This window comes from Urocitellus parryii, chromosome 5, assembly GCF_045843805.1.
Source record: "Urocitellus parryii isolate mUroPar1 chromosome 5, mUroPar1.hap1, whole genome shotgun sequence".
Lineage (NCBI taxonomy): Eukaryota > Metazoa > Chordata > Mammalia > Rodentia > Sciuridae > Urocitellus > Urocitellus parryii.
In genome coordinates, this window is record NC_135535.1 from 78,297,323 (window position 1) to 78,324,633 (window position 27,311).

The 27,311-nt window shown below is 40.0% G+C and overlaps 1 protein-coding gene across 8 annotated transcripts; it reads right to left on the minus strand.

Moving 5' to 3' along the window:
* Window positions 1-1,720: 1,720 nt before the first annotated feature.
* Resf1 (retroelement silencing factor 1) lies at window positions 1,721-27,311 on the minus strand. 8 transcript variants are annotated; one of them, XM_077798338.1, is made up of 7 exons: window positions 27,221-27,268; window positions 26,168-26,203; window positions 25,577-25,650; window positions 24,432-24,522; window positions 7,365-12,047; window positions 5,549-5,632; window positions 2,276-4,976 (listed from the first exon to the last, which is right to left on the minus strand). In XM_077798338.1, exons 5-7 carry the CDS (start codon window positions 11,989-11,991, stop codon window positions 3,142-3,144), a joined length of 6,546 nt encoding a protein of 2,181 aa, XP_077654464.1. In that variant the 5' UTR covers window positions 11,992-12,047; window positions 24,432-24,522; window positions 25,577-25,650; window positions 26,168-26,203; window positions 27,221-27,268; the 3' UTR covers window positions 2,276-3,141. The 8 variants fall into 8 exon arrangements, 7 of the variants coding, with proteins under 7 accessions (XP_026268103.2, XP_077654464.1, XP_077654463.1 ...); XM_077798337.1 differs by lacking the exon at window positions 27,221-27,268 and adding an exon at window positions 26,823-26,875; XR_013343597.1 differs by lacking the exon at window positions 26,168-26,203 and having other exon boundaries at window positions 2,294-2,360; window positions 2,566-4,976; window positions 27,221-27,311.

Below are 27,311 nucleotides of genomic sequence, written 5' to 3' on the forward strand. Positions count from 1 at the left end.
CAGTTCACATTGGGCTGCTACCAAGGCTTCTGCTTCTTTAAGTACATCTGTTTGTAGGTTTGAAACTCTTATCCTTGTCTTGGTCAAAGTAAGCACCAGGCTACTCCAGTCCAACAGAAAGATCATGCTCCCATTTCAGGTCTTCCACTGTCATTCTAAGATGGACCAATTTAGGGGTGAATTTAGGAAAGGATGAGGTTGGTAGCTTCTAGGACGGTGCAATTAATCCTATGCACCATAAATAATAATAAAGTCCTTGAGTAGCCAGCTTACTTTGAATATGAGTTGGAAGTTGTGGCTCAATTTCAGTATTTTGATGCTGGAGATTAAACCCATGGCCTAGCACATGTCACATTCCTGCCTTCCAGCCCCTCTTCATTTTTTTTTTTTTTTTTTTTTGTGTGTGTGTGTTTGGTACTGAGAATTGAATCCAAAGGCACTCTCCCACTGAGCTACATTCTCGGCCCTTTTATTTATTCTTGAGATAGGGTCTAGGTTGCTGAGGCTGACCTCCAACTTGGGATCCTCCTACTTCAGCCCCCCCAGTTGCTGGGATTACAGCAGGCAATAATTTTTTGAAGACTCTCAAAGTATTGGAAGCAAAAGCAAACATTGACAAAAGGGGTGCACTGCATTAGAAACAACCGAGGGAGGAGACAACCCACAGACTGGGAGAGAATGTATCTGCTACACACCCTAAAAAGGATCAATACCCAGGAGACATATGGAATTCAAAGAGTAAAATATCAATAATCAGGAATAAAATATTAATAAAAAACAATTTTTAAAAGAAATTATTTGAAGATATTTCTCCAAAGAAATACGAATGGTAGGGCTGGGGATATGGCTCAAGCGGTAGTGCGCTTGCCTGCCATAAGCACAGCGCTTGGTTCGATCCTCAGCACCACATACAAATAAAGATGATGTGTCCACAGAAAAAAATAATATTAAAAATTCTATTAAAAAATACAAAGGCGTGAAAAAATGCTCGCTTATCTATCAAAAAAATGTAAATCAAAACTACAGTGAGATACAATAGCTAAATTATGGAACCAACCCAGACGCCCTTCAGTAAATGGATAGGAAAGCTTTGGTATATATACACAGTGGAACATTGAATATTTGCAGGTAAATGGATGGAGTTGGAGAATATAATGCTAAGTAACGCAAGCCAATCCCAAAAAACCAAAGGCCGAATTTTTCTTTGATATGAGGATGCTGACGCATAATGATGATGGAGGGGAGCATGAGAGGTGAAGAAACTTTAGAGGCAAAGGGGAGGGAAGAGGAAATGATGGTGGAATGAGTTAGCCATCATTATTAAGTATGTTTCTGAAACACTATTATATAACCACTGAAGAATTTTCCTTTTGATACCAGTTAATGAACTCAAGGGCTCTACCACTTGGGAAGTGCTCTACCACCAGAGCTACATCTCCAGTCCCTGTCATTATGTTTTGAGACAGGGTCAACAAGTTGTGGAGGACCTAATTTGCTGAGGCTGGCCTCAAACTTACAATCCTCCTGTCTCAGCCTCCCAAATCACAGGGATTACAGGTGTGTCACTAGCCCTGGTGTAGCATTTTAAATTTTAAAAACCTTCCCAAAATATGTCCTTCTGTGAGGTTAGGAAACAAAGTAACAAAACTATGGTGATTTTTTTTAAAAAATAAATGTTTATTTCAAGTATGAAAAGTAACATTAAGACATTATGCAAAAATTATGGTCAGCTTTAACCAGTATAAAACAAGAAATGAAAAGTTTACAATTAGGTATAAAATACTTAGGAATATATTGACATTCACAGTGAGTGTTTTTGAAAAATAAGTTTTGCTAATGTAGCTTAGAAACAGAAATATGTACAGTCCAAGTTAAATAAACAAGCCCTCAGCTGAGGAACAGTCATCCCTCAGGATGGACAGGTAGCATTTGTACAAGCCTTCTTAAATAATCAATGTGGTTCAACAATGTCTAGGATCAAACACCTTATAGCTTCACTGACAAATATCATCCATTTCTTATGTCTCTTAACTCACAAAGTTGTCAAGCCATTTTAATTAAACAGTATAAATGAAACATATAACTGGTAACCAAACTCTCTGGATGAGAAATCTTTATTGTGGAAGCAATCCTGAGTTATTTCCAGCAAGATGCTGAACAGAAAGTAACAGAACTTCCTAGTGGCAATTATAAAACCACATCTTGGGATTACTTTACAGGGCTGCTACCAAGGCTTCTGCTTCTTTTCTCCAGGTACATCTGTTTGTAGGTCTGAAACACTGAATCTTTTATAGGGTTTGGTACTTTCTCAAATCCATCTGTACTGAAGCTTCTCTTGCAAAGTCTTAAATTAGTCTCATCTAAAGAAACAGAAATGTTACTTTATTCTTTGTTACTCTTCATACATGACCAATATACAATTAAAAAATTGAAGAAAATGATACATTTATCAATGGGACAAAAATGTTAGGAAAAGAGTTAATGAAGCGTATACACATGAGCTCTTGCCTTTCGTGCTTCCTCCTGTCAACCCCATTTTCATGGCCCAGGGCTGGGTTCCCTTACCTTTACCCTGGCTTAATAAAGTCATTCAGCTGGGCACTGAGGCACACAACAGCAGCTCAGGAGGCTGAGGCAGGAGGATCATGAGTTCAAAGCCAGCCACAGCAACAGTGAGATTCTACGCAATTCAGTGAGACCCCATCTCTAAATAAAATACAAAAAAAGGGCTGGTCGAGTGCCCCTGAGTTCAATCTCTAGTACCAAACAACAACAACAACAAAAAACCCCAAAAGATCCACATCCAATGTACATTTTGTATGGATGTGACTTTTATTGTGTGTGTGTATGCAGGAGTGCATTTAATCTCAGCCCTTTTTATTTTGAGACAGGGTCTTGCCAAGTCCTTGAGGGTGGCCGGGAACCTGGAATCTTCCTGCCTTGGTCTCCTGTGTTGCTGGGACAATAGGTGCTTGTATATGCTAGGCAAGTCCTTCACCACTGAGCTATGGCCTGAGCCAGTAATGGCTCATGTTTCTTTGTCAGCAAGGTGAGCTAGATTAAGTTTATTTTTTAAAAAAGTAAACTGACTTCTCTCTTTAGAACAATAAAATCTCTGGTCTGTTAGGGTCACTTCAGGTGCTACTTCTTAATATGGCTTTTTTTTGGAATGATGGAAGTGGCTCCAGGGAGCCCAGACAAAGACGTGAACTTGGAAAAAGAGACCCACAGATGGTGCTTCTTGCCCAGGTAAATATTGTGCAGGTTGATGAGCGCGTGCACTGCCTCCTCCACGGAGCCCATCTGGATCAGCGCCAGCTTACGGTTCCTTTTGAAGAACTGGAACCTCTTGACCACGCCCCCAGTGCTGGAGAACAGGACCTTGAGGTTTTCCTCTGTTAGGGAAGGTGGGATGTTGGAGAGGAACAAGGTGGCGGAGGGCGGGAAGATGTTCTGGAGGGATCTGGAGTCGGGCTTCTTAAAGCGGTGCAGTGGAGAGTTGCTGAAGTCCTTGGTGAGGCCCTGGCCCTCCTGTACCTCGTGAGGCAGATCTAAGCTCTGATGCTTGGATAGCATGATGTTGATGGGCTTCCTATGCAGCTTTAACCCGTTCAGGTGCTTCATAGCCAGCAGGGCCTGGTTCCCATCTGTCATCTGCACAAGTGCATTCTCCTTGTTGAAGAACATCTTTATCCGCTGCACATCACCATAGAGGCCGAAAAGAATAAAGAGGTTTTGGAGTCTGACTCTTTTGGGATTGAGGTTGCTGGCCAGCAGAATGGAGTTCGCAGGCCCTGCCAGGCTTGGGGTGGGCAACAGGGCTGGGGCTATATGCACATTAGGATCAGAAAGAACCACGGCTTGAGGAATTGCAAAGGTTGGAGTCTGTTCCTGTGGAGGGTGGCTGTCCCCAGAGGGCAGGTCTGGGCGTGTGTAGTCATGGCTTTTGTCGTTGTTGTACTTGACCTTGAGGTTGGTGATTTTGGAGAAGTAGATGTGTAGTGTGCAGTAGCCATCAAGGATGTTCTGCCTGTGCAGTGACAGCTTGGCTTGCTGGGCGCTCACAGGATCTGCGTACTGCAGTAATGCCTGGGATTGGTTGTTGCTGATGAACTTGATGATTTTCAGGACTGTGCCGAACTTGGAGAAAGTCTGGTGCAATACATCCAGGGTCACAGGGAAGAAGATGTTCTCTATGATGATCCTGAGCACAGGGCTGTGCCCAGCTATTGTCATCCTTGCATCCACAGCTGTGGCTGAGGTCAGGTTCACCGAATGGACAGGGTTCCCAGACTGCAGGGCCACTTCAGCTTGTGCTCGGTTTGGGGAGAGTACCTCGCCCTTGGTGACTTCATTGGGCAGCTTGTTGATGTGGATCACAGGGGACTGGACACTGGCACTCTTGCTGTCACCTTTGAACTTCTTGCTATCATTTCTGTTTGCTGCAGAGGTAGAGCTGCTGCTCATTATAAAGGGTCCTTGAGTGACACACGCAGAGAAAAGCTCATCAGATCCCTGATTCGCGCAGGTCAGGTTCGCCGAATGGACAGAGTTCCCAGCCTGCAGGGCCACTTCAGCTTGTGCTCGGTTTGGGGAGAGTACCTCGCCCTTGGTGACTTCGTTGGGCAGCTTGTTGATGTGGATCACAGGGGACTGGACACTGGCACTCTTGCTGTCACCTTTGAACTTCTTGCTATCATTTCCGTTTGCTGCAGAGGTAGAGCTGCTGCTCATTATAAAGGGTCCTTCAGTGACACACGTAGAGAAAAGCTTGTCAGATCCCTGATTCGCGCAGGTCAGGTTTGCCGAATGGACAGAGTTCCCAGCCTGCAGGGCCACTTCAGCTTGTGCTCGGTTTGGGGAGAGTACCTCGCCCTTGGTGACTTCACTGGGCAGCTTGTTGATGTGGATCACAGGGGACTGGACACTGGCACTCTTGCTGTCACCTTTGAACTTCTTGCTATCACTTCCGTTTGCTGCAGAGGTAGAGTTGCTGCTCATTATAAAGGGTCCTTCAGTGACACACGTAGAGAAAAGCTCGTCAGATCCCCGATTCACGCTAACTGCTATGTCTGGGTCAATGCAGTCCATGGCACCAAAATGAGGTCTCATCTTTAAAATGGAAATATTCTAGCCTCTTTGAGGATTAAAATAACTAACTTGTAAATTGCCTAAGAGGAGGGAAACTCTGACCCCACTAATTTATTTGCACATTATTTGCAGCCTCACTCTTGATACAATGACAGAATCGAGCAGTTAGGCTAAAAACCTGAGATATCTAAAACGTTTACTATATGGCCTCATATAGGAAAAATATGAAAGCCCCTTAGCTAACTCAAAGTGATGAGATTTACTTTCTTTTTTAAAAGGAAATAATAGATCCCAGCTTCCTAGCCCATATGGCATGACAGAAAAGTGGAGAATGCCCTCTTACCACTCATAAAAACATTGAATGACTAAAAGGATATGGATAAATTCATTTCTTAAGCATTAAAATCATAATCTAATTTACATGGTTTCAAATAATATAATTAATAGATAATTTTACCTGTTTCTTGGCTGGTTTCCTGCTTCCTTTTCTTCACAGTTACACATTTTATCCAATCTTCTTTTGTACTTTTTATTCCTGAAACTATTTAAATATTTATTTTCAGATCTCTACATATTGGTATTCATCTTTTTGTAATATAATTAAGAAATCTCACATTAACTTGAAAATAGATTTTGGAATACACCAAGATAAGTTAGGGCCTGGAAAAATGATGTATGAAGTGCTTGAATACCTCCAATGAAAAATTAGCTATTTTTAATAAAAGTTTCTCTTCACATTCTGTATTTGTTTCTCTCCGGGGGCTGAAACACAGACACATCTGGGGTATTCAAAGAAATGAGAGGGCAAGCCAGTCCCATGGCCCATCTACTTCCACTCATGTGGCTACACCCAAGGCCTCAGGTTCTAAGGACCCAAATGAAATGGATTATTGAATCATCCACATTTAACAAATTGAATTCTGTATTCTCATCACACATTCCTCTCACCTTCCATGAAAACGTACCCTGTTTATGCTGAATCTTTCTTTATACACCCCAACAGAGAGTCAGAAAAACACAGCAAAGACAGATTTTTACTCAAAATCCTTTAGGTTTCCAATCTAGATTTCTAAGCACAGTGCTTTATGTTAATAATCACAACTCCTGAATGTTCAAACATAAATGAGTACAAACAACTAGTCAGTCATTTTCTCCTTTATTCCTGCTCTGCTCATGGCTGCCACTCTGTCTTTAGTGACATAAGTCACACTGCTTTCTGGTCCCCATTTCATGTGCAGATTAGATGTTACCATCTGCACTAGTCATTGACAGTTTCAAAGATGAAAATAAATTGATCAATTTCTATATGAGGGGCTGGGGATGTGGCTCAAGCGGTAGCGTGCTTGCATGGCATGCCTGTGGCCCGGGTTCGATCCTCAGCACCACATACAAAGATGTTGTGTCCACTAATAACTAGAAAATAAATATTAAAAATTCTCTCTCAAAAAGAAAGAACTGCTAGATTTAAAAATAAATAAATAAACTTTAAATTTCTTTATGAACAAAAGGACCTTCCTACTAACCATTACATGTCTCCCAATATTTAGAATAAAATTTCAATTTACAGGACTGCTTTTAAATTATAAGTCAAAAAAATATTTTTGATAATATTATCATTTCTTTTTTTTTTTTTTTAAAGAATTTATTTATTTATTTTAGTTCTCGGCGGACACAACATCTTTGTTGGTATGTGGTGCTGAGGATCGAACCCGGGCCGCACGCATGCCAGGCGAGCGCGCTACCACTTGAGCCACATCCCCAGCCCATATTATCATTTCTTAATTTTGGCAATGGGGATTGAATCCAGGGGCAATTTATCACTAAGCTACATCCCCAGCCCTTTCAGTTTTTATTTTGACAGGACCTTGCCAAGTTGCTGAGACTGGCCTCCAACTTGTTATCCCAAGTGGCTGGGATTACAGGCGTGCACCACTGCACCTGGCTCACAATTTTTTTTTTTTTTTTGGGGGGGTGCTGGGGATTAAACCCAGGGCCTCATGTGAGGCAAGCACTCTACCAACTGAGCTATATCTCCAGCCCTCACAATATAACTTGATAGTAAATGAAATATCTGTATTTGGCAAACTTTATGATTTTATGTAACTCTTGTCATTACTATGAATTTACTATAATTTACAATAAGGGAGCCACAAATCTAAAACAAACATTGCTCACGGAAACATTATCTGACAATAACACATTCACATGGTTCCCAGCCACCTAGAAAGCACAAGGTACCAGCCCTTTTATACATCAAGAAAATTATACTTCACCTTGCACCGGGGCTTGCTCTTGCTCCTTAGAATGAGGCTTCTGATCATTCCCTTTTTTGACAGAGTTTTCATTCTTTAACAGTACATCTGGACATAATTTAAACTCTAACATGCTTGGTTTTACTGTGGTGTCTTTCACAGGAGAAGAGTTCTGAGGGTTCTTTTCCTGCTCTTTGTCTTTCTGAAGCTTTGGGGGTGGTGAACTGTCATACTGGGTGAGACAAATGCTTTTCTGTTCCGTGCACTTAAACGCAACTCTGTTCAGATACAATTTTCTTTGCTTGTTTGCTTGGGGAGGCATTTGGTGGAATTCAACTTCACTACTTGTATTGGTGGATTTTTGGTCGGCTTTGGTTTTATCAGTACACACTTTGTCAGGCAGCATGTGCTCAGCTCTTCCTTTAACATTCCTTGAATTGTCATTCTTAGACTTCTCAGAATGGTGGAGTTTGAGGCTTTTAACATTGCTGGTCAACACATTTGCTGGTTCTTTAGAAGCCTCTGTACTGCTGCCTGGTTTCTCATTTGGTTTCCCAGAGTTCCCCATCTGCACAGGAAGCTGACTGGGCCTCCCATCAGAATCATGTGGTACATTGTTAACACATGTCTTCTCTGATGTTTTGTTGGCCATCCATTCTTTATGCTTCTGCCTTTGTAAATATTCCTGCGGTGTTATGATTTTCTTAGATGAATTATGCTTCAAGTCTGAGGACTTTGTGTTTTCTTTAACACTATCTCTCTCGTTAGGGTTTGACAAAATATTACAGAATTTGAGTGTACCTCCCACATTTTTCTTCTGTTCCTGTTTATCAGATTTTTCCTTGTTTATCTCCCCATCCAGTATGTTCCCTTGGTCTAACTTTCTTTCTTCTGTATGTCTTTGTTTGGAGCTACCTACCCTAAACTTAAATTTTTTCTTTTCTGGTGATAATAAATGTCCCAAAGAACCATTCCTCCTATGTAGCTCTTTAGTTTTCACTTGGAGTGGACGAGAGTTCTGTGGTATGTGTTTCTCCTGCTGGTTTACCTGGGAAGCTTCTTCACAAACCATTGTCATTTTATTAGTCAAGTGAAAAGACACTTCATGAAATTTCAATTTTCTTTTTCTTGTATTACTTTGCAAGCCATCTAGTTTGTTGCCTTTTGGTGAAAATTGACAATTCAATTCTTTTTCTTTTAGGGAGCTGTCCTGTTTCGCTTTAGATGTGTCCTTTTTATCGCCATCACATTTAGAGAACTGACCAGGTAATTCCTGTTCTGTCCTTAGTGAGCAGTTCTTTGTTTCAGATGTGTTTTTTATACTGTCACCACATATTTCAGGGAAATTTTTTTTCTCAGCCACCAGAGTAAGAGTTGTCTTTGGATTATCTGAAACATTATATTCAAGGATAGTGATATCACTCTCTGAGGTTGTCTCTCCTTGTTTACAACTCTTGGTCTCCAAAGGAGAACAGTGATCCTTCCCTTTCTCTTCCTCTGGGGTGGAACTCTTGATGGAATCACACTGGCATTGAGGCACTCCTTCATAGACCGTTGTGAGCCAACCCAATGCACAGCAATGGATTTTGTCCTTTTCTGGTTCCCATGTTACAGAATCACAACTGGCTTCTGAGGTAGTTGCTTGTGGGTAAGACAGGCTCCTTTCTGCTATAGGCTTCTCTGTCTGAGATTCTGCCAACCTATCTACCTCACAGGCTTCCTCTGTGTCTACATCACAGGGGTCACCATCTTCGGGAAATAATTCTTTCATTTTTTCTGAGCTTAATATGGTAATTTGTATTTGGTCTGTGGAGTCCTTAGAATCACAAATGGTTTTATCGCCAGTTTGATCTTGTGAGATTTGACCTGTCACTTTTTGGCCCCCAGACTTTTCACATAAGTTCACAGCTTCAATGCCATAGGGAAACTCTTTTAGAAGTTCTGAGAGCTGGTCATGTAGATAAAACACAGGTGTGTCATCATCATGAATCTCCTTTCTTGCAGGATCTTGGGTAGTGACATCACTGGCTGCCTTGATTTCTTGAGGGTAAATACTCTGCTGAATTGTGGGGGGTGAACAATGTACATCTTCACCTGTGCTTTCCTTTCCAATGGTTTGTTCTAAATTGCTTTCCTCTGGAATTCCTCTGTTTGTTTCAATATACTTAAAAGATAACGACCCTGGAGGTTCCAGTGACTCGGAATGATCAACTGTTTCATGAGGAACATCTGTGCACAGCACACATTCATCTCTTTGAAAACCAAGGTCCTTATTTGTAGTGGTATTATCTACTTGCTCTTTTTGTTGACTGCTATTAATCACTTGCTGATAGGATGAAGAGAGTTTCTGTGGGTCGATCTTTTCCAAAGGGGAAGAGTTGAATATCTTTGCTATTTGAGAATTATAAGTTACATCGCCTTCAACAAGAGAACAAATATTTTCAATCAGTAATATATCATCACTCTCAGCAGAAATGCTGTTTGATTTATATGAGGCTTGCTGATCATCCAGAGGACAGTGCTTTCTTTGACTGGTATTAGGCATGTGTTCTGAATTACCACTAGTTGGCTTTTCCTTCTGAGTTAGTGGAAAAGCATTGGTTGATATTGTAGTATTGGCTACTGGACTGTTAACATTGACGTTCACTGAAGCATCCACTATTTTATTTTTTTCCATTTGACTTTGTAAGCTACAAATACTACCTTCTTTGATAACTGGATACACCAGTTCAGGTAAAGCTTCAGGTGTCATTCTTTTGTGAGGCAATGATCTGACATTTGAAAGAATCAAGGGTGACACAATAGCAATCTGAAGTTCTGTCCCCTTGGTTACATTTGCACCAGAAGAGTCATAATTTTGTGTTATCATTGTCAAGGTTGTTTCCTGGGATGACTCTGCCCTTTTATTCTGAGAATTTCCTTCAACTGAACAAAACCCCTTCTCATCACCCTCTGTAGTCATTGAAATTCCATGCGCAGTTGTTTTTAATTCATTACACTGCTTTTCCTTTGAAGGTTTTGAAGCTTCTTCTGTTGCTGTTGTTGGTGTCTTCTTCCAAAGATTAAGACATGTTGTTAGCAATTCCATGGAACAGTGACTGTCACTTTTAGCAGATATTCCTTGGGTTGAGAATTCAGAAGGCTGAGCTGGTTCACTACAAGAGCTATTTGCTGTTTTCCTATATCCCATTAGAAGATTTTTATTAATTCTAATTTTCCTTGAAAGTTCTGAAAACTTCTTTTTAATTTCTACCAATGACTTAATATCTCTCACTAACTTTTCTTTCGTGTCTAGTACCCGATTTGAAGCTGGATTGCAGGACTCCATTCTTTTCTCTTGATTATTTTGAGCAGGAATCTGAATACTATCCACAGAAGATCTAACTGGTTCATTAAAAGGCTGTTCGATATTAGTATGTACTTTCAAATCACAGAAATTTCCAATTGTGTGAAAATTTTCACTACTGTTTGGCCAGGGCTGATGAAAGCCTTTAGTTGAGTCTTTTAGTTCAGATGAGTACACTTCAGGACTCTGAGGAACTTCCGTAGGCAAGTTTTTTATAACATGTTGAGAATTTGGCAAAGGCTGGCTTCCATTTCCGGAAGGGTAAGGAAGAAGAGGAGGGGGTCTTTTGTTTGTTTGTGTAGGGTATTGACATGAGGACACAGGCAGAGTCTGTGATGACTGTAAAACGTGCATTAAGGTTGGAAGCTGACAATTTTTAACTTGAGATGATGTAGATAGCATGTTTTGTTTCTGAACAGCTGGCTCTTGTAAATAGCTTTGTGGTGCAATGTTTTGTTTCTGAACAGCTGGCTCTTGCAAAAAGCTTTGTGGCTTAATGTTTTGTTTCTGAACAGCTGGCTCTTGCAAAAAGCTTTGTGGCACAATGTTTTGTTTCTGAACAGCTGGCTCTTGTAAAAATCTTTGTGGTGAATAAGAGTATTGCTTTGGAGGTCGTCTATAATCACGATAAGTCTGTTCATTTGATGTATACTGTTGCACCCAATCAACCTGTCGATCTGATAGTGATTGGCTAAGTCCCTGATCTCCTTGAAAAGTTACAGGAGCTCTTATAGAATTTGAAGTGTTCATTTGTAGTTGCAAAGAATACCTATCTGATGATACAAGTTGACTCTGTAGTGCATGAGCATTAGACATATTAGTTCCAACATCAGCCTGATGACATATAGTTGCCTCTACATGAGAAGGCATGGAATTCCTCGTTGATGAATTCAACCATACATTTTGCGAAACTCCTGAAGACACTTGCAAATTATGATTTGGTTGTCTGGGTCCAGTATATTGTGTGCATGTTATTCTTTCTACTGATGTTTGTGAGGCCATCACTGTCCTGTTTTGCGTATTAGAAACAGGAATTTGAGGAGTATTATAATTTCTGATATTTTTCACTGGTTGTAAAACTGGATTTGAATTACTGGGATATTGTGAAACTGGATTTGAATTACTGGAATACATGCATGCTTCATTATTTCCAAGAAGGCTGAAAGAACTTGGAGATGTTGTGGTAAGCTGGTTTATAAAAAACTGGTGCAGAACAGATGACTGGCTTTTATTATATGGTGGTGGTGGTGGTGGTGGTGGTGGTGGTAACATATCACCTTCTGGCTTTGCATTCCAACTCATGACTGGTGTGATATGGTAGCAGTGGAATAAAAATGTTGTTTTTGAATATCAGGAACCTGCAAGAAATAAAGATTTGCTATTAAATTGATCTTCTGCATAGACAGGATTTCTAAAAAAATTAGTAACTGGGGTTGTGGCTCAGTGGTAGAGCACTTGCCTAGCATGTGTGAGGCACTAGGTTTGATCCTCAGCATATATGAATAAAATGCAAGTACTGTGTTCATCTACAACTAAAAACATTTTTTTTTTTAAATTAGGAGCTAACTGTCTATCATAATTACTGCAACTTGAGACTAAAAAACACTATAATCTTGGAAAAGGAATAGCAACAAAAGCTGCAATAAGAAGACAATAATTAAATGTATAGAATGTATAAGAGGCATTCGTTTACATGACATGGTTATTACTGTTATTTAAGTGGCTATCACTTTATATTCTACTTCTTATTTTTGGACAGTGCTAGGGAATCGAACCAATGGCCTCCTTGAAGCTGAACATGTGACATACCTGAACTATGTCCTTAACCCTGCTTTTGCTTGTTTTCACAAGCTTCTTATTCTAAATAATCTGTGCTAGTTTCAAGCAAAAAAACAAAACAAAGAAAACAACAATAACAACAAAAAACAGAGTACATTACTTTCTTCAGAAATTTTCTAGACATAGCCTGGAAGGGTGAAGCATGCCTGTAATCCTAACCAATTTGTGATGACAAATGAGGCAGGAGGATTAGTTGGAGGTCATCATGTAACTGAGTACAAAGGACCCTTTTACTCAATTCCCTAAACAAACACTGGTTCATGCATAAAATCACATTCCTATAATCCCAGCCACTTGGGAGGTGAAGTAGGAGGATCCCAAGATCAACATCAGCCTTGGGCAACAAAGTAAGACCTCAAATTCTCAGAAAACCAAACATCAGAAAACCAAAGCATCTTGTATGAATCTTAAAAAAGGAAGAAGGGACATCCAATACCATGTGCTGGAGATGTCTCTCAAGCAAAGTCAAGGGGACAAGAAAAGCAGGCCTGAGTTGGAAGCAGTGGTGCAATCCAGGAATCCCAGCAATGTAGGAGATTGAGGCAGGAGGATCATAAGCTTAAGGCCAGCTTTAGTAGCTTAGTAAAACTTAGTAACTTGCCAACTTAGGAAGATCTGTCTCAAAATTTAAAAATCAAAAATACTGAGGATATAGCTCAGTGGTAAACTGCCCCTGGGTTCAATCCCCAACCCCCATACAAAAAACAAAGTAAAAGAAAGTGGTTTCTCCCAAAACTAAACATCTCGTATGTGCTTTTACATTTGCGCTGAATGTTTCTAGAAATGCCTATATGTAAAATCAATGTGTCAAGATACACATAAAAATAATTTTGATAGTGACAAACTATTTCAAAAAGGTTAAAATAGTTGGCACTCTTACCAACAGTCCATTGATAAATCTAGAAACGGACAAAAGCCAGTATTGAATCCCTGTAACCTCACCAACTTGGGAGGCTGAAAGCAGGAAGATGTCAAGTTCAAGGTCACTGTCAGAATTTTTGGGAAGCCCTAAGCAACTTAAGGAGAACCTGTCTCAAAATAAAAAATAAGACCTGGGGATGCAGCTCAGTACTTCAAAGGGCCTCTGGGATAAATCCTCAGTACCAAAAAATAAAATAAAATGAATTTAATTGTAATATCCCCAGTTGGAGTCTATTAGGTAGCTGGTTGTTGATGGGGAGTGATGCATAGAGGTGCCAGAGGTTAAGTGGTGAGCCATGTGAGAACGTTTGGTCTGGAGTTTTCTCTCAAACACAGTCTGAGCAAACTAATACAGAGCCTACTGTAAACTGGGTTTTCCACCACTCCCTTCTTTTTTTTGCTGGCACAGAACTAAACTATATATAAGCACTCTGAAAACTCAAATTAGAAGGAGGGAGTCGTCATGATAGTTAAAAGTTTTCTCAAGAATGCCTAAAGAAAGGGCTGGGGACTAGCTCAGTGGCAAAGTACTAGCCTACTGTGTGGTAGTTAGGGCCTGGATTCAGCCCCCAGTACCCACCACAAAAACCTGTTTTAGTCAGCTTTTTCACTAGTGTGTGTGATAGAAGAAGGACAAGGCAGAGAAAAGTACTTCGGGACATAAAAATCAGGAAGCAGAGAGAGAGAGCTCCACTCATCAGGGAAAAATATATATCGCAAAGGCATGCCCTAGAGCAACCTACCTTCTCCCAAGTACTCCACCTGCTTAGACCATTCTAATAGATCAACCACCAGTTAATCCATCCAAGTGGATTAATGCACTGATTAGGTTAAGGCTCTCATAAGGCAATCATCTCACCACTAAACTTTCTTGCATTGTCTCACACATAAACTTTTGGAGAAAATTTTTTTATTTAAACCATAACAAAACTCGTCTCTGGGTTGGGAGTGTATCTCAAGTATGGAGTGCTTGCCTAGCATGCACAAGGCCCTGCATTCAATCTCCACAACTTCCAGGAACAAAAAAAAAAATACAATAAAATAAAGAAAGAATGAAAAAAGAAAGCATCTCCTTCTTTGCATAAAAGCACCTAAAATTTTCTGAAGAAAAGTCAGGCCGGGCACAGTGGCACACACCTATAGTCCAGCAGCTCAAGAGGCTGAGGCAGGAGGATCATGAGTTCAAAACCAGCCTCAGCAATGGCAAGATGCTAAGCGTCTCAGTGAGACCCTGTCTCTAAATAAAATACAAAATAGGGATAGGGATGTGGCTCAGTGGTTGAATGCTCCGAGTTCAACCCCCAGTACCACCGCCCACTCCCCCGACAAAAAAGAAAAGTCAAGAAACGTAGACATCAATATTACCTCACAATTCTACTTCATTGTATTGAAATCTGATTTATATTCAAAATAGGGGAAAAAAATTACACACACACACACACGTAGACATCAATATTACCTCACAATTCTACTTCATTGTATTGAAATCTGATTTATATTCAAAATAGGGGAAAAAAATTACACACACACACGTAGACATCAATATTACCTCACAATTCTACTTCATTGTATTGAAATCTGATTTATATTCAAAATAGGGGAAAAAAATTACACACACACACACACACACACACACGCGGGACTGGGGGTATGGCTCCTCAGTGGCAGGTTACAGGCTTAGCATGTGCAGCACCCAAATAAATAACATCCCATTCCCCTTTCTTCTTGGCATCAGACTGTCTCCATGGGGTAATTAATTCACACAGCCTATAGGATTTTGAGTGTTCAACAAACATAATTACTAATCTCTTAGGGTTCTGTACTGCTAGTCTTATTTACAGCCCTTCATAAAAATCTCTTAAGAGGAAAATTTGCAATTGCTCCTTATCCTGGTTTCAAGGCACCCAGAATGGACACTGCCATGTGTATGTCATTTTTCTGCTGCATCAAAGAATACGTATAATTTTACATAAAATTGTATTTTCTCTACCACATCTGGTAGTGCACACTGGGAATTGCAGTCACTTGGAAAGTTAAGGCAGAGTTGAGCCCTATCTCAGCAACTTAGCAAAAACTCTGTCTCAAAATGAAAAAAAAAAAGGGCTGGGGATAGAGCTCAGAGTTAGAGCCATCCTGGGTTTAATCTCCATATCAGAAATCAATCAATAAAAATAACTTATGTTTCCACAAAACTAAAATATATAATGAAAATATCATTAAAGAATTAAGATACTAAATTAAGCAATATTCTTTTAGCTGGGCATGGTAAAGCCCATGGTAAAGCCTGTAGTCCCAGCGATTTTTAAAAGATAAATGGTTGGGGATGTTAAGTCAGTGGTAGAGTACCCCTGGGTTCATTATCCAATACCATAAAAAAATTCATCCAATGAAAAATAATAAAGTGTTATAAAACTCAGAAAATGGCAGATATGAACCCAATTATATCAAAATAACATTAATCAATCTAAAAGACAGAGATACCAGACTGGATAAAACTACCCAACTATCCAACTCTCCGTAGTTTGTAGGAGACACACACCTTAGATTTAAAGAGACAGTTTAACGAATGGAAAAAAATCACCATGCAAACAGCAGCCACAGAAATCTCCTATCTTATTTTCTATTTCTATAACTGAATACCACACCTTGGGTAGTTTATAAAGAATAAATATTTATTTGGCTTATGGTTCTGAATGCTGGAAAGTTCAAGACCAGGCAGCTGAATCTGGTGAGGTTTTTCCTGTTGGTGGGGACTTGATGGCATCCTAAGACAGCAGAAGGCATCCCATGGCAAGATGTAGACCAAGCATCCAAGCTCAGATTGTTCCTCTAAACCTTAACTACCTCCCAAAGGTCCCACCTTCAAACATGGTAGTTTCTACTGACTGAACACCTCACATGGGGATTAAATTTCAACATGATATTTAGGCGGGGGCATTCAATCGACAGCAGCTGGAATGGCTACACTAATACACAGACAAAATAGATTAAGACACAGGATCTCAATTCCCTACTTGCAATGATGAATAGAAAAATGGCCAAAAATCAGTAAGAAAACAGAAGCCTTGAACATACACACCCACATCCTTTCCTCATAAAAAAACAAAAAAAACAAAAAACAAAAAAAAAAAAACTGAAGTACCTAAGTTATAGGAGAGGGACTAATTGTTTGCTAGTTGTAGGTAGGACCCGTCTCTAGTCTTTGACAGTTACTGTGGATTGGACCCAGGTGTCCAAATACTCATGAAGTTACAGTCAGCACGCAGGCCTGTAATAGCAAGCACATGCCATCAACACACTGAATTCTTTTTCTTTATATTTCCTTTTTGGTGGTACTGCAGTTTACACTCTACCACTAAGCCACATCTCCAGCCCTTTCTTTTTTTATTTTGAGACAGGGTCTTAACTATGTTGCACAGGCTGTTCTTTATCTCCTGCCTTAGCTTCCTGAGTTGCCAGGATGACAGGAGTATACTACAGTGCCTGGTATCATTATAGTCATTTTAAAATTGAGATATAATTATTAAATATATTTATGGTGATATATAATTCATAATTCAAAACATGTATACTATGAAAAGCAGAAGAGCCCCATGTCATCAACTGATTTTGCAGTGTTGGCAAAAGCCAACTTTGGAAACATTCCTTGCCAAAAGGCAAGGATGTTAATAGCCTTGACACTAGGATCTGACACTTAACAGTTATCCAATATTTCAGTACAATGGGCTTCCTGGGTGCAGCAGGATAACTGATGTCCCTAGCACTGTAACAGGATAGCTACAAAAATGTTTCTAGCTCTATACCTTTTTAATACACAAAAGAAGCCTCTTGATAATTCATATGCCTTGAACAATTTACAAAGTCCCTGTAGTTTAACTTCCTGATTATAAGACCCTATATCATAAATTTGCAGAGCTAGTTCTGGGTCACTGTCCTCCATCAAAGGGCAGTGTCCCATCTGGCCCCAGCTTTGCTTAAAATTGTCTATTTTCTTTATTTCTGTATTTTTCTCCATCTCCAGTAGCCTCTTCTCAAGATAGTTAGTTTGTGATGCTGTGTGGGTCATGGCAGTATACAATGAATAATGATCAGAGTACCTGCATCTCCTTAAAGGCAATCATTTTAATATTTTGGAAGCTTTTCTCCTCTTTTGTTTTTTGAAATAAGGCATAGACTGATGGATTATACAATCAAAAGAATGGGAAGTTAATTGATAAATATACACTCTACTGTCATTTTATATCTAAAATAAATAAAAATTTTTAAAAAGAAATAAGGCATAGATTATTGTTAACAAGTTACCCTAATATGCAACAGAAAACCAGAAATAATTTTCCCTGTTCCCCCCCCATACTTTCTGGTACTGAGATTAAACCCGCAGCCTTCCACATGCCAGGCAAATGCTCTACCAATTAGGTAATTCCCAGTCTTTTTATTTTGAGACAAAGTCTGCCTGAGTCACTAAGGCTGGCCTTGAACATTTGGACTTTATATCTGTAACAGGTGTGGGCCACTAAACCAAGCCTCTGTTTTTGTGCCCCTTTCTTAACATCCTCTGTCCCTTCATGCCTCTTTCCTACCTGCCCTTTCCGGTATATAGTGACCACTATTACATTCCATTCTTCCATGAAATCAACTTTATACTTGTCTTTCTGTACCTGTCTTATTTCACTTAAGATAAGGACCTCCACTTACCCAAGTTGCTGCAAATCATTTTCTTTGGGGTTAACAATATTGGAATAGAGAAAAGAAAAAAAATATCCAACACTACTCAGTTTCCATCTGGGAGTCTTGAATATATCCCCCACCAATAAACTGGAACTACTGTAGTTAGCATAATTTGGCTCCAATAATCCCAATCATCCGCCAACAAGTTTTACCATTTGCAAGATGGACAATTCTAATGTGCTGATGCTGATAAGTTGTGCTGGCCCTCACTTCGAGACAAGCAGTCCTTTTTGAGGTTGATAAAGTGCCATAGCCCAAATTTAAGAATTCAGGGTCATAATTCACACATTCCTATTTTATACAGAATCTGGAGACTTTCTGTATGTCATAATGATAATATTACTCAGCACTTTTTACTTATAAACCATGGTGGTCGATTTTCTGGTAGAGAAGAGAGCTAAATCTAAGGTTAAATTTTACTGTCTAGAATTTTAAAATTTGGTGCTGGGGATGTAGCTCAGTTGAAGAGATTATACCATGTTTAATTTGCTCGGGGTAGTGATGCATGCCTTTGATCCCAGGTACTTGGGAGTCTGAGCAGGAACATGGCAAGTTCAAGCTCAGCCTGGGAAACTTGAAGAGTCTAAAAAAAAAAGTTAAAAATGCTGGGGATGTAACAAGGTCTTGCATTCAACCTCTTGTACCATAAAAAAAGAATAATGATTAATTAATTTTAGAAGTCCAGCTGTGGGCTGGGCACAGTGGCACATGCCTGTAATCCCAAAGACTTGGGAGGCTGAATTGGAAGATAGCAAGTTCAAAGTCAAACTGAGCAACTTGGGGAGACCATGTCTCAAAATAAAAAAACACAAAGGGCTAGGGATGTGGCTCAGTGGTTCAGCACCCCTATGTTCAATTCCAGGTGCCCCCCCCCTCCAAAATCTGGTTGTGGTACAATGAGCCTACAACCCAGTGACTTGGGAGGTTGAAGCAGGTAGCCTGGGCAACACATTGAGAACCCATCTCAAAAAAAAAAAAAAAAAAAAAAAAAAAGAAAAGAACCTCCAAACCCTGCCTCCTGTAAACAGACAATGTCTATCATTAGATTTGACAACTGGGAGATTTAAATTTTAGATGGGCATTACTACTGCTACTATTTCCTGTGAGAAAACTGGAAAGACAGCTAGTTGCTTCAAATCCAAAGTGTAGGAAATTGTGAATAGCAAGCTGTGAGTTGCAAAAGTCATTTGTGATAACAGAAAAAAAAGGGATATGAGTTTCTATAAATAAGTGGTAAATATAATTACTATGGATGTGGACTTACATTAAAAATTTATCAAAGATCTTTCTGGGTGGGAGGTAAATGCCTATAATCCCAGTGATTCTGGAGGCTGAGGCATGAGGAGTATAAGACTGCCTCAGCAACTTAATGAGGCCATAAGTAACTCAAGACCTTATTTAAAAAAATAAAGGGCAGGGGATATAACTCAGTGGAGGAGTACCTCTAGGTTCAATTCCTGGTATCAAAAAGAAAAAATTCTTTTTTTCTTTTTTTTTTTTTTTTGAGAATTTTAATATTTATTTTTTTTAGTTCTCAGTGGACACAACATCTTTGTTGGTATGTGGTGCTGAGGATCGAACCCGGGCCACACGCATGCCAGGCGAGCGCGCTACAGCTTGAGCCACATGTCCAGCCCCAAGAAAAAATTCTTAATGATCTAAGGTGAAGAAAATTCTTGTGGGGCTGGGATGTAGCTCAGCAGTAGAATCTGTTTAGAATACTCGAACAATCCACTTTTATACAATATTCTTCTTACAAGAGAGCTTGCTAACCTGTCTATACAAGCTAAACAAATTCACTAACAATTAATGTAACCCCTCTCCCCATGTGACTTTTGTCTTTAAAACCTCTTTGAAATCGATACAGAAGCACATGTTCAATTTTGCTTAAATTTGTATTACTGAAGAATGCAACAGTGATCAGCCTAAAATAACTCATTTCTTAATTTATACCTCTGTTTCTTATAAGAGTTGACAACTCCAATATTACAAAAAGCAACATTTCTTGAAGACTATTCACTGATGTGGATAAATTGTGCAAAGCCAGGATTTCTCACTGAAAAAAAACTGATCTGTAATAAAAGTATGTGAAAAAAAAATCATACATAATATTAAAACAAAACAAAAAAAATCAACAAACCACAGATGCCAACATTTTGGGGTTAAGTCAATTTTCAGGAATTTCAGAAGTGTCATGATTTAGTCAACCTATAGTAGCTCCTTTTCTATTCTTAGTTAAGAAATTACACTATCAGGGCTGGGGATGTGGCTCAAGTGGCAGCTCGCTAGCCTGGCATGCGTGCGGCCCGGGTTCGATCCTCAGCACCACATACAAAGATGTTGTGTCGGCCGAAAACTAAAAAATATTAAAAATTCTCTCTCTCAAAAAAAAAGAAATTACACTATCAGTCCTTGAAATTGGACTTCTAGAATCAATTGTTCTAAATTTTATATTATTTATTTCAAAATTCTAGCTAGTATTAAAAAATAAATAAAAAAGTAAAATGTAACAGTTAATATTTGGAAACTTACTACATATCAAGAACAGCACAAGGCCAGGCGTGGTGGTGCATGCCTATAATCCCAGTGACTCCCTAGCTGAGGCAGGAGGATTGGAAATTTGAGACTAGCTTCAGCAATTTAGTGAAGCCCTAAACACTTGAGACCCTGTCTCAAAATTCAAAAAAGGGCTAGGAATTGGCTCAGTGGTAAAGTGCTCCTGAATTAAATCCCTGGTACCAAAAAGAACTGTGCTGAATGCTTTGATTACAAAATCTCATTTAAGTGTCCTAACAAATTAATGAGTTCAACAATCCTCCCTTGGGCGTAGCAGTGGTTTGTAAGGGCAGACAACTCTATACAATTCCAAAGACACAGGCCAAAAAGACAGATCAGGCTGGCATGATGGTGCATGCTTATAATCCCACCCACTTGGGTGGCTGAGGCAGGAGGATCCGAAGTTTGAGGCTAAGCTCAGTACCTAGGTCCTCCACAATTCAGTGAGAACCTGTCCTAAACTAAAAAATAAAACTGGCCAAATTTTATTGTTATACTGTACATGTATATCGAATATGTAACAAACCCATTATTATATACAACTATCATTGTTGATTTTATATATATATATATATAGTGTATGTATACTGAATATGTAACAACAAATTCCATCATCATGTATTAATATGAAAAAAAATAGACTAAAAAAACAAGTAAAAAAATAAAAAGGACTACAGATAGAGCTCAATGATAAAGTACACCTGGGTTCAATTCCAAGTACCAAAAAAAAAAAAAGATTATATTGACTCATGGTTTCCTTCCTTCCAATACTAGGGATTGAACCCAGGGGTGCTGTGCTGTACCACTGAGCAACATTTCCAGACCTTTTTATTTTGAGGCAGGATCTAACTTGCTAAGTGTCTCACTAAATCACTGAGGCTGTCCTCAAACTTGCAATCCTCTGTCCCAGCCTCCAAAATCATGAGGATTACACAACCATGTCAGGCTTGGCTCCTGGCTTTAGAGGTTTCAGTTCATGTTCATTTGGCCCCATCACTGTGATAATGCAGAACATGATGGAGCACATCTGCTCACCTCATTTCTGGAAAGCAGAGAGGGAGAAAGAGGGATAAGGGACTAGATATAGTTCCAAAGCCATGTCCCCAAGAACCCGCTCCCTTCAACTTGGTCCTACCTCCTAAAGTTCCCAATAATCCATTCAGCCATGAATCCCTCAATACATCCCACAGATGAGCTCAGAACCCTCATGATTCCCAAAAGTCCCACTTCTGTATCGCTATATTGGGAACCAAGCCGTCAATAGATGGTTGGGAATCGGGAATCATTCCTGATACCAATAACAATGGTGAAAGAATGACTGCTTTCCCTGTAAAAGATCAGGAGTAACATGAGGATTCCACCTTGCCAATTCTATTCAATATTTTACTAGAGGTTCTAGCCATTGCAGTTATACCCCCAAAGTATCCAGAATGGAACTGAACTAAAACTACCCTGTCATTTGCAGATACATAATATATAGAAAATCCTATTAAATCCACTAAAAAACTAATAGAATTAAGAAAATAGTTTGACTAGGTTATAGAATAAAAATTGAGTATTTGGGGCTAGAATCATGGCTCAGTGGTACAGTGCTTGCCTAGTGAATGTAAGGCACTGGGTTTGATCATCAGGACCACATAAAAATAGTTATGTCCATATACAACTAAAAATATATTTTTTAAAAAATTAAGGATTTTACAGAAATTGAAGATTTCATCCTAAAATTCATATGAAAAGAGTGAGAAGATTCAAAACAATCTTAAAAAAGCAAACTTGGAAAACTTATACTTGAAATTTACAAAACAGTAAACAAGAACACTGGGGTATTCATGTAAGACAGGCTTTGGTCAATAGAAAGCCAGAACCCATAAATAAACCCTCACATTTATGATCACTAATAAAGAATAAGTACATTTAAAAACAACCTAGCCGGGGCCGGAGTTATGGCTCACTGGTAGAGTGCTTGCCTAGCATGCATGAGGCACTGGGTTTGATCCCCGGCACCAGATACAAAATAAATAAAATGAAGGTATTGTGTCCATCTATAACTAAAAAAATTTTAAAAATAAAAAACTAGCCATATGTACATGAAAACATTTTTAACTTAACTAAGTATCAGGAAACTGCCTATAATCTCAAGGGTTGGGGCAGGAGGATCACAAGTTCAAAATCAGTCTAAGCACACAGCAAGGCCCTAAGCAACTCAGTAAAACCCCATTTCTAAATAAAATATTAAAAAGGGCTAGAGATGTAGCTTAGTCATCAAGCGCCCTGGTACCAAAAAGGAAAAAAAAAAAATAGCAATCTGCTTATGGTTTCTGTTTAAGAAATCACACCATCCAATTAAGTTTTAACAGTGATATTTTCATCTCAAGACTCTACAAAAGAAGCCTTGTAATTTGATACATCTCAAGAGAACCTCAAGTCATTGTCATTAAATCTTGGCAACTATTTTTTATAACTTTGAGCACAAAAGGTACAGCTCTAATCTCATTGGAGAAATTTGCTTCAACAGGCCACTCTCCCAGTTTCCCTCATGTACAAGCACACTTAGGGCATCAAGAACTTAAGCACTGCATAGCTGCCTTCCTACATGCACTTAGAATTCTTCAAGGTCTATAAGATTACCTTTTTCTCTAAGGGCCTCCCCCTAATGCCCCCCACAAAGTCTTGCTAAGTTGCTGAGACTGGCCTCAAACTTGTGATCCTCCTGCACCAGCCTCCTAAGTAGTTGGGGTTACAGGTATGCCCTACCACACACAACTAAAGGCTTCTTTCAAAATAAACTTTAACTTCAATAGCCAGGGTTGATGAACTATTCTTGCTTTATCTCAAACTGAATGCTTTCTATGTCAGGTTTACACAGCAGAGTATGTCTCCAATGAAAAGGAGGCGAGAGCTGCTTAGACAAAAATAAGGATTCTTGAAGTTCAACTCCATAAATACATTTTAAACAACATTAGACCAATTCCCTAAAGATTTAAGCCCCTATTATATCCAAGACACTGATAATCTAGAAGGGAAGAAAGATTCCCACACAATCAAAGGTAATAGGAAAGAACAAAGCTTTGGGGCAGGATGCCCTGACCAAGATATTTATTGGAGGTAATTTTGACTTAAACCTGTAGGTAAAACCAGATATAGCTCAATAGTGACTGGTACTATCTAACAAAATGAAAATCATGGGGATCTACAGGGATGGGTTTAAAATGACACAAAGCTCCATAAATTTACTTAGAGCTTAAAAAAAGAAAAATGAATTTCCTGTAAGACAATGTTAAATGCATTAGGTCACAAAATACTTCCTCTAACATGACAATAGCTAATATGTATTATCATATGCCCGTAGCTGTTCTATGAGTATTCCATGTATGAAACTCATATAACTGATCACAATAATCCCATGAGGTATGCATTTTTTGTTATTCCATTTCACAGATAAGAAAATTGAAACAGAACATTGCTGTGAAGTTACATAGTCAGCAACAGAGCTGAGACCTTAAACCAAGCAGTGTGGTATGACTGTGGGAACAACAGCCTTCATCATTACATAAGGCTTCCTAATACAAGTTGTGTGGTTACTAAAGATAAGCCTCACAGATAATTGCTTTGGCTTTATAGGACTAGTTCTCCCAGAATGGTGCTCTCCCACGACCCCCCATGCTAAAAACATTCAATATAGGCATAGTGGTGCACACCTGTAATTCCAGCAACTCTGGAGACTGAGGCAGAAGGATCCCAATTCAAAGCCAGCCTGAGCAACTGAGACCCTCAATAACTTGGTAAGATCTATATGCAGAAAAAAAAAAAAAGGAAAAGGAGGATGTTGATGATATAGATCAGTGGTGAATCACCTATAAGTTCAATCTCTATTACAAAAATAAATAAATAAATAAATCAAATAAGTTCCAGCACATTATGTACACCTCTGCCTAGGTAACTTCAACCAGTCACCTCACTATAAACAATCTCTTCCTGAGCTAAGGGTGTAGCTCAGTGGTAGAGTGCTTGCTCAGTGGGCACCAGGCCCTGGGTTGGAGGGGAAAAAAACAAAAAGCGGGTACATGTTACATATGGGAAATAACAAACCCCAAAATAGTGTGGCCTAGGAAGAGGAAGAAGGCAACACATTGATCCTTTCCCAATACATTCTTTCCCAGTGTCAAAGAATGTAGTGGGAAAGGAGATATCCATCAAGCCTAGAAAGACAGTTTCTGGAGGAGACCAAAGCATTGATCCTTCCCAAAATAAACCCTTTCCCAGATACTGATCACTCACCCCAGACCCTCCATCTAGCCTGAAAGAACAACCAGACAAGGCTCCTTGTCGGAGAAGTGCCCATTTATTGAGGAACAGCTCTGCTTATTTATAAAGCCAGGGTGGTTTGACAGTTATGACAGTTTAACGGTTTGACAGTTGGCACAGGGCGCTTTCTGATTGGTGGGTAAGGATCATGTGAGTCAGCAAGGCTAGTATGATTGGTGGGTAAGGATCATGAGAGTCAGCAGGGCTCACCATTGCACGGCTCTTCTGGGGGGTATGGGGAAGTTAGTAGTCTGATTGGTGGGTAAGGATCATGTGAGTCATGTGAGTCAGCAGGGCTCACCATTGGAGGGCTCTTGGGGGGGGGGGGATTAGTCTTTGGGGGGGGAGGGGGAGGACTACCAACATAGCTCAGTAAAAACAGTTCTCAATTTCCTGAGTGCCCAAACTGACAAACTCATTATCCAATGCTGATCGATTGAATTAACATTTTATTCCACAACAGAGAAGTTATTTCTACAGTGTGAATAATTACCTGGTTAAACAAAGTCAGTGACATAATTACTTTTAAATGACTTACTCTTTAAATACTGTATGTTTACATGTCCTTTCACAGGTCAATCCCTTCAACCCAGAGCTTTTGTTTCTTCGGTTCTAGGGACAGCAAAAAAAACATTTTGATCAATAAAAAGCGCATTGCTGTGGATAATGAATTCCTTAAGGCTGCACTGAAGGCACAATAAGTTCACTGAATTCTTATTAAGCATGCTAAAAACAGAAACATTAAACTGGGTCTGTCCATAAAATACCAGTAGGTTGGTTCGAATTCATGTGCTCCTCCAGGCCCACTATTGTCCTATCATTCCAAAACAATAATACTTTAGCAATAAAAAAAAAAAAAAAAAAAAAACAACTGCGATAGTAAACGTGAATTCAACTGTACAGGAATGAAAAAAACACTAACACCTTAATATAGGTGCACAGTCAACACTGAAATAAAACGGGCCAGGTGCAGCGGTGCTTCAGGAGGAGGATTTGAACCAGAAGGTGGTTCAAAGCCAGCCTGGGCAATTTAGCGAGATCCCAAGCAACTCTGCCAGATCCTGTCTCAAAATAAAATATTAAAAGGGATAGGGGACTGGGGATATTGCTCAGTTAGTAGAGTGCTTACCTCTCATGCACAAGGCCCTGGTTTCAATCCCCAGCACTACAAGGAATAAAATAAAATAAAATAAAATAAAATAAAATAAAATGGCTAAGGATGTGGCTCAATGGTTAAGTATCCCTGGGTTCAACCCCCGTACCAAACAACAACAAAAACAAACATGATTTGATACAAAAAAAGACAATCACTAAACAAACTCTGAGGCTGGTCCATTAAAATGCACCCCAAGCTCATATTCGTCATTTCCCTTTATTTTCAAAGTAGGTATTCAAAGTACTACTAATAAACTCTTGGCAAAGAAATGATTCCCCGAAAGCTTGCAGCCAAACTCAGGAAGCTAAGGACCTTTGCTTAGAGAATCCCGCGTCCCTGGAGACCACCTAAAGGGGGTATGCATTTTAAAATGCCTCGAGGAACTAACTATTAGCATGGAATAATAGAGCATCTTCTGCACACACGCCTTCATAGGCCAACTGTAGATGCGTGCAGAGAAATTCTGTTCCAGGACGCTTTTGCTTAATAGGGCCGAGAAGGAGGGAAACCTAAACAGTAAAAACAAACAAACATACAACAACAACAACAAAAAAAAAACAACCACAAAGGTTCTTCTTATCACTCCAACGACGGGACAGAATTAAAAGACATAATAAGCAGCACTCACAAACCCAAACCCGCCTGACCAACCGCCACACAGTTGAACAAAACGCGTTCCCGTCCTCGCCGGCCGCGACCTCTAAGGTTAAGCACGTCGAAATTTAAGGAAAGCAAACACCGAGGCGGGGCCCTCCCGACGCTGGGCTGGGCCTGGGCTGCAGGGCAGGGCCGACCCACAGCAGCGGGCAACACCGAGGGCGCGGCGCAGCCCCGGGTGGCGGCCCGCGGGGCGCGCGCCTGGACGCCTAGGTACCGGGCGGTCCGAGGCTCGGACCTCGCGCAGAACAAAAGCGCTGGGCCGCGGCGCACAGCTCAGCTCGCCAGCGCCTCGGGCTCCCCCTGACCCCGCCCCGCCTGGGATCCCCCAAGAGGAGCCCGGGGCCAGGGTCCCGACCTCACACTTACCGAGAAGCGCTGAGGACGGCGTTCAAACCAAACCCTGAGAAGCGGGAGAACGCCCCCGGCCTCCCGGGACCCGGAGTTTAAGTCAAGTCGG